A 7,877-nucleotide genomic window follows, 5' to 3' on the forward strand; every position below is an offset into this window, starting at 1 on the left:
TGTTGTAAAGTGTATTTACATGTGTTTTTCCTTGCTGAAGATGAAAGGATAGGCTCGTATGCCAGAGGATTTACGGTAAGTGTCCCTCTAGAGTGCTGTGGAGACAGAGGGATGCAGTGAATGAGAGAAAGAGAGAGAGAGTGCAGAGATGCTGCAGACCCACTGCTGCCCTTGTTTTGTCTCATCTGCTTATAGAGGCACTTAGTGCATTTCCTCTGTCTCCTCTCCTGCAGCTCTTCTTTGGGGGCGGGAAATGCACATATACTTTTATCTCAAATTAAATTTATGTGCATAATTTATTGGGTGCTGATGTTCTGCAGGAGTGCCTGGACTGGAACGTGGGACTGTGTACATAGATCAGTTGTACTGAGGCTCTGAATGTGAGTTAAAAGACCTAGTCTCTTCTAGCTCCACCCCAACATTTGATTCTGGCTGTCTCTGATTATCATGCTGAAGAAGAGGAACCCTGAGGTGCTGATGGACCGGGAGGTTCTGCTGGATCTGGACTACAGCGGCGAGACTCATGGTCCAGACAGTTATGGAAGCCTGAAAAATGGGGGTTTCATCCCACCCAGATATGTGAGTGTACTGATCTGTGTTGTACAGCATTATGTACTGATGCATACTTTATGAGATACATTTGTTCATCAAAACAAGAGTTCTAGTTGCTGTGTGTAGCAATACTCATTGCAGAGCTGTTTGGTTGTGTGCTAAAATTGCTGTTTAATTAGCACATGACTTTGCTGATTAGGCAACCTGGTTTGTGTTAATGCAGAAAATAAACATATTTATAAAGGATGTATTCATTATATTTTGCTATTGGGTTAAATCCTTAATTGTTTTTACCTGTCTTACTTCAATAAAACCCAGTATAGTTGTAATTTTTGTCAGATTGTCATTTACAACATTTAGTTCCCAACTTCCAGTCCTTGAGTTTGATTGGCCGAGCAGCAGTCCGACTGCTAGACTTTTCACTGTATCTGTCACTCCGCTTGTCTGTGTTTGTGCATAGACTGTCTGTCTGTGCATTAGTGGTGATTTTTCCAGTGACTCTTTCTGTAGGGTTACATCATTACACCAGTAGGTGGTAACAAGTGACAGCCTTTATTAATGAGTCATTTAAATCATTCACTCAACCTGTTCCTTCAAAAACACTGATTCATTTCATTCTTTTGATTCATTCTTTTCACATTACACAACTGTTTATCGTCACTGATGTTATTTCGTCAGAACACACTTTATACTGAAGGTTGATTTGCAAATTAGTCAAAATATTTAATGCTGCCCGCAAACCACTAACCCTGATTTTCCACTCATCAACAGTTAATGGAGTTAAAAAAATAAAAAATTCAGTGCTTTTTTACACGAGTTATGATCGCTATGGTATGTGTAAATGTTCAAAGACAATCTGAGACAAGTGACGATGCATCGCAATTGTCCGAGAAATATTTATCTGGTAATGCCATCCTCCACCTGATTCGTCACTCACTAACAGTCAAAGTAATAGTTTACACAAAAAAATTACATTTGCCGAAAATTTACCTCTGGCCATCCAAGATGTAGATGATTTTGTTTATCAAAAAAAAAAAGCCTAAGCTGTCTGGCTGGTTTTAGCTGGTCTTCCAGCCTGGTCATAGCTGGTTTGCAGGCTAGTTTTAGAGGGGTTCTGACCACTTCTTCAGCAACCAGCTAAAACTAGCTCCGCCAGGCTGGGAGACCAGCTAAAACAAGCTGCTACCAGCTTTAAACCAGCTAAGACCAGCCAACCAGCTTAGGTTTTTTTCCAGCAGATTTGGAGGAATGAAAGATCAAAATGAGAGTTCAAACCGCTGATAAAAATATTACAATAATTAATTGTAAAGTGAAAATCTACATGTTTGTAATAAACAAATTCATCTTTAAGATGTTTTTAACTTCAAACAGTTATTTCCAGTTAAAATATTGCTTTCTCCAGTGAAAAAGTCATCTCATCTGAATTAGTAGACAAATATGCACAGATCAAGCACTATTTACAAGTGAAAACTGTTCTGAACAATTTTAAACAAATATATTGGTGGATTTTGATGTGACCGGACAACAGGGGGTGGACTTTTACACTGGTGGAAGAGTTATGACTTATGGACTACATTGGCCAGAAGCAAAAAGTTAAAATTATGGATTTGTTTCTTACAAACATGCAGCACATGCATAGTTTATGGACCAGTGTCACGCGAATTACTTGTGTGTTAAAACCGCTGATAAAAATATTACAATAATTAATTGTAAAGTGAAAATCTACATGTTTGTAATAAATTCATCTTTAAGATGTTTTTAACTTCAAACAGTTATTTCCAGTTAAAATATTGCTTTCTCCAGTGAAGAAGTCATCTCATCTGAATTAGTAGACAAATATGCACAGATCAAGCACTATTTACAAGTGAAAACTGTTCTGAACAATTTTAAACAAATATATTGGTTGGAGTTTGATGTGACCGGACAACAGGGGGTGGACTTTTACACTGGTGGAAGAGTTATGACTTATGGACTACATTGGCCAGAAGCAAAAAGTTAAAATTATGGATTTGTTTCTTACAAACATGCAGCACATGCATAGTTTATGGACCAGTGTCACGCGAATTACTTGTGTGTTATTGTTCGGTTTTTATCAGCTCAGCTGTATGAACTCTCATTCTGACGGCACCCATCACTGCAGAGGATCCATTGGTGAGCAGTGAATGCTTAGTTTCTCAAAATCTGTTTCGATGAACAAATAACTCGTCTGCATCTTGGATGGTCTGAGGGGGAGTACATTTTCAGAAATTTTGTTAGAACTATTCCTGTAAGGTAGTTTGCCAACAAAAGCCTTAAATTGGATCGCAACTGTATGTGTGACTTTTCAAAGACGCGGTCTGAGGGAAGCGCTATTCGCAGTTATGTGGCCCACGCGCTAGATGATTTTAGCTCCGATTTTGCGCTTAATACTATTTATTAACACAGAAAAAATAATAGAACAACAGCTCCTTTGTTCTGTGTTGCTTAAATATATTCATGTTGTCATAACAGTTGAATACTGCGGCTAATGATGAGGATGATGACCCCATATATGTTCATTGTGAGCGGACCTCAAGCCCACCTGTTCACCCCTCAGGCAACTACCTCAGAGACGGCCAAACAAAAATTGGTAATGGTTTGATGAAAACGATATTAATATGCCAACCGCATTGCTGCCCAAGTAGTCATATTAAGCCTATTCGTTCTTGCCCCAGACTTTGTGCTGGTGTGGGAGGTGAAGGTGCGTCGCAAGCGTCGAAGTCGGGGACAGTCGCAAGGGGAGGCTGCAGAGGAGGCAGTAGAAGCAGCACAGGAGGAGAGCAGGTCAGAGAGAAGAAAAGCTCAGCTGGCCCGATGGAGGGACAAATTCATCCAGAACCTCCAGAGTGCTGGACTGTTGATGGAAAAGGTTAAGCTATTAGGTTAATTTTCAATCAGTGCAATCAATGCCTTTTATGGTACTTACCGTGTTGTTTCTAATGGTTTTCTCTTTATTATCAGGAGGAATCATCCAGTGTAAAAAAGACTATACACTATCTGAAGCTCCATGCTCCATGGGATGTATTGGTTTACTACGCTGAGGAGTTATGTCTTAGAGCACCTCTGCAGGTTTCGTATTCACCTCCCCAACTTAAAAACCGAGGGTTTAAAATAACACTAGAATCAAGTGAATTGAGCTCTGAAATGAGTTGTATATGTTTATTGAAAGGCACAGCCACACCCAGACTTCAACACTTCTGCTCGAGTTCTTCAGAAGGTCTGGGTGCCGAACATCATGAAAGACTCAGTCCCCAACCGTCCTGTGGACTACTACACATGTGCCTTCCGCAAGTCCAAAATGGAAAAGTTAGGCTTTTTTTTTCTAGGAGTGTACAAGGTGATTATCTACTTGCAGAAACAGATGTGTAAATATAGCTATTTACTTTGACTTTCAGGTTTCTGGGCTCTGATGACCGTGAAAACTACTTCACCAACACACAGAGACACCGCATTGTGAGTGTGCTGTAAACAGCCACGAGAAAAGCAGAATTGGGTATCACATAGTTGCAATAGTGTAATAAATGATTACATACACTAACGTTCAAAAGTTTGGGGTCAGTAAGATTTTTTTTTTTTTTAAATAAGTCTCTTTTGCTCAACAAGGCTGCATGCATTTGATCAAAATAACGTTTTTCTTTTTTTATATATATATTTTTAATTTAATATATTCATGTGATGGCAAAGCTGAATTTTCAGCAGCCATTACTTCAGTCTTCAGTGTCATGATCCTTTAGAAATCATTCTAATATGCTGATTTGATGCTCAAGTAACATTTCTTCTTCTTATATCAGTGTTGCACTTAAATATTTTTGAGGAAACCTTGATGCATATTTTTCAGAATTCTTTGATGAATAGAATGTGCAGCTTTTATTTAAAATAAATATTTTTGTAACAATGTAAATGTCTTTATTGTGACTTTTGATAAATTTAATGTATCTTTGACGTATAAATGTGTTGATTTCTTAAAAATCTTACTGACTTAAAAGTTTGAATGGTAGTGTATATGATGGAATAAGTGTATGATAATTGCTTACACCTGTTCTCATCGCAGGTGTATGAAATCTTAGCAAGGACTGTGTATGGCAGGAGGAAGCGTGCAGAAGTTGGAGTCGCTCGTCTTCTGAATGAGGGGGCTTTTACGGGTGCATTCCCTCTGCATGAGGTTAGGCACAAGACACCATATACTGCAATGTGCCTCAAACGTGTCTTATTAGAAGTACAGCAATGCACTTAAAACATGTATGTCTTAGTAAAAGTACAACTTCATAATCTGTCAGCTTTTTTCTTTTTTAAAGGGCCCATTTGAGCTCCCAGGTTGTGACATGCAGCCCGATCAGTTGAACAAGAGGCAGGTACTGTACCACTATTGGTCCAACTGGTTAAAATGGTACAAGTACCAGCCTCTAGATCACATCCATGAATACTTTGGAGAGAAGATTGCGCTTTATTTTGCATGGTTGGGTGAGTAGGCACCATAGATCCTATTCATATTTGTGTATGTGTAATGCATATTACAGACATATTTTTTATACATTCATATTTTTTTATATATTATTATTTTTATATGTTTGTTAGTAATATAGTCATATATTTGTTATTAAATTAAATAAAATTATATGATATATGTTTTGAAACCCATTGCCTAGGCATTGCTAGTGTCACAAACCACAAAAACAAGTACTGTCAATATATTACCAATTATAATAACCAATAATGACCAAAATCTACTGTTTACAGGATTTTACACAGCCTGGCTTTTGCCTGCTGCATTGGTTGGGACGTGCGTCTTTGTTTCGGGTATTTTAACAATGGGATCCAATACCCCAGCGTAAGTGTTTCCCATATTATCGATTAACACAGTGTTTCAGCTGCTGCACTGAATTTCTTTCTGCTCTACATGACTCACACATTTAGTGCTCCTCTAAGCTATTTCGCTGCTATCAGAAATAATGTGATATCAATGGGCTTTATGACCTTTATTTGTTACTATAGCAACTGTTGACCGCATGTACTTGAAGGACTAATAGCGATGAGTTGGAAATATTTGCTGCAGTTTACACCTCAGAATAAGCAAGCAAATTAATGAGAATCAGAGAGCAGGAGACCGTAAAGCAATACAAAATTAGAAGCACTGTATGTGTATCTATATCCTTGAAGCATTCATTTGTACACTTTGCCTCCTTGGTCTATTGATCTTAACATAAAACTATACTATTGCTTCTAGTAACCACACTCTTACTACATTCCTACCAGATTTCTAATATTTTCTTTTGTTTTATCAACACAATTTCACCAAGACAATGTACTTCAAAAACACAGGCTGTATGTTTGCTTTCATTTTAGTTGTACCATTGTTGCCTGTTTCCATTTGCCATCTACAGGAAGGAAATCTGCGAGAGTGGAGGATTTTATCTAATGTGTCCTCTGTGTGAAACCTGTAAACCCTGGAATATATCAGACATCTGTCCCATGGCCAAGGTAATCAGTTGAGTTGAGTATTGTCTATATGTGAAAGACACAATATTGTAGAATTTGATATGCTTGTATACAGTAGTTTATAATTATGTGTATGGAGTACATACTGACTATGGAAAATATGCATTGGTGTTTAAAATTTTGGGATCAGTAAGAATTTTTATGTTTTTTCAAGAAGTTTCTTATGCTCATCAAGGCTGCATTTATTTGATCAAAAATACAGAAAAAAAAGCAGCCATTACTCCAGTCTTCAGTGTCACATGATCCTTCAGAAATCATTCTAATAAGCTGATTTATAGTCAGTGTTGGAAACAGTTGTGCTGAATATTTTTTGGGACCTGTGATATTTTTTTCAGGATTCTTTGGTAAATAAAAAGTTAAAAAGAACAGTGTTTATTTAAAAAAGAAATTTTGTGTTACAAAATACACTACTATTAAAAAGTTTGGGGTCAGTTATTTTTTTCTTTCTTTTTTTTTATAAAGAAATTAATACTTTTATTCAGCAAGGATGTGTTAAATAGATAAAGTTCTAGTAAAGACTTATATTGTTAGAAAAGATTTCTATTTTGAATAAATGCTGTTTTTTTTTTTTTTTAACTTTTTATTCATCAAACAATCAAAATACAGAAAAAAAAGCAGCCATTACTCCAGTCTTCAGTGTCACATGATCCTTCAGAAATCATTCTAATAAGCTGATTTATAGTCAGTGTTGGAAACAGTTGTGCTGAATATTTTTTGGGACCTGTGATATTTTTTTCAGGATTCTTTGGTAAATAAAAAGTTAAAAAGAACAGTGTTTATTTAAAAAAGAAATTTTGTGTTACAAAATACACTACTATTAAAAAGTTTGGGGTCAGTTATTTTTTTCTTTCTTTTTTTTTATAAAGAAATTAATACTTTTATTCAGCAAGGATGTGTTAAATAGATAAAGTTCTAGTAAAGACTTATATTGTTAGAAAAGATTTCTATTTTGAATAAATGCTGTTTTTTTTTTTTTTTAACTTTTTATTCATCAAACAATCAAAGAAAAAAGTATCACAGGCTGCAAAAATATTAAGCAGCACAACAGTTTCAACAGTGATAATAAATCAGCACATTAGAATGACTTCTGAAGGATCATGTGACACTGAAGACTGGAGTAATGGCTGATGAAAACAGCGCTGCGTCACAGAAATAAGTTATATTTTAAAGTATATTAAAATAGGAAACCAATATTAGAATTGCAATAATATTTCACAATATTACTGTTTTTCTGTATTTTTTATCAAACAAATACAGCCTTGATGAGTATAAGAGGCTCCATTAAAAAACATTTTCTAACAAATCTTACTGATCCCAAACCTTTGAACGGCAATGAAGTTGTTTTATGTCATATAATTTTTTAAAATGTAGCATGGTCAATAGTAATATAAAAACAGGTGATGGTTAATCTCAACTCTCCTTTAGGTGGGCTATCTGTTTGATCATCCCGGCACTGTCTTCTTCAGTGTGTTCATGTCTTTGTGGGCCGTCACGTTCTTGGAATACTGGAAACGCAAGAATGCCACTCTCGCTCACCACTGGGACTGCATGGATTTCCATGAAGATGAGGTTTGACGTGTTTTGTTTTGTTTTATCGAATTTTTTTGCCCCTTTCACAGCAGAAAAACTCAAGAAGGCACTGTCCTTATGAAACAAACAAAACTAATTCTAATTGAAATAAATCAACATTTAGAAAATTTGGTTTGTTTTAAGGACGTTTAGATATTTTTTACTCAAAAACAGGACAAAAACACTATATATATATATATATATATATATATATATATATCCTCCTGACTACCAGGAAAAAA

At 36.0% G+C, this 7,877-nt stretch overlaps 1 protein-coding gene across 1 annotated transcript in view; it reads left to right on the forward strand.

The window, feature by feature from the left end:
* Window positions 1-239: 239 nt before the first annotated feature.
* The window catches only part of LOC107737547 (anoctamin-7-like), a 15,591-nt gene continuing 7,953 nt past the window's right edge, over window positions 240-7,877 (forward strand). The window contains exons 1-11 of the mRNA XM_016549058.1: window positions 240-579; window positions 3,043-3,160; window positions 3,246-3,439; window positions 3,532-3,639; window positions 3,740-3,876; window positions 3,966-4,023; window positions 4,622-4,732; window positions 4,866-5,031; window positions 5,308-5,398; window positions 5,952-6,048; window positions 7,492-7,635. Coding sequence (XP_016404544.1) covers window positions 448-579; window positions 3,043-3,160; window positions 3,246-3,439; window positions 3,532-3,639; window positions 3,740-3,876; window positions 3,966-4,023; window positions 4,622-4,732; window positions 4,866-5,031; window positions 5,308-5,398; window positions 5,952-6,048; window positions 7,492-7,635 — 1,356 coding nt within the window. The 5' untranslated portion in view covers window positions 240-447. The remainder of the gene's footprint in view (window positions 580-3,042; window positions 3,161-3,245; window positions 3,440-3,531; window positions 3,640-3,739; window positions 3,877-3,965; window positions 4,024-4,621; window positions 4,733-4,865; window positions 5,032-5,307; window positions 5,399-5,951; window positions 6,049-7,491; window positions 7,636-7,877) is intronic.

The sequence above is a fragment of the Sinocyclocheilus rhinocerous genome, unplaced genomic scaffold, assembly GCF_001515625.1.
Source record: "Sinocyclocheilus rhinocerous isolate Xijiao unplaced genomic scaffold, SAMN03320098_v1.1 scaffold72, whole genome shotgun sequence".
In the NCBI taxonomy this organism is placed as follows: Eukaryota; Metazoa; Chordata; class Actinopteri; order Cypriniformes; family Cyprinidae; genus Sinocyclocheilus; species Sinocyclocheilus rhinocerous.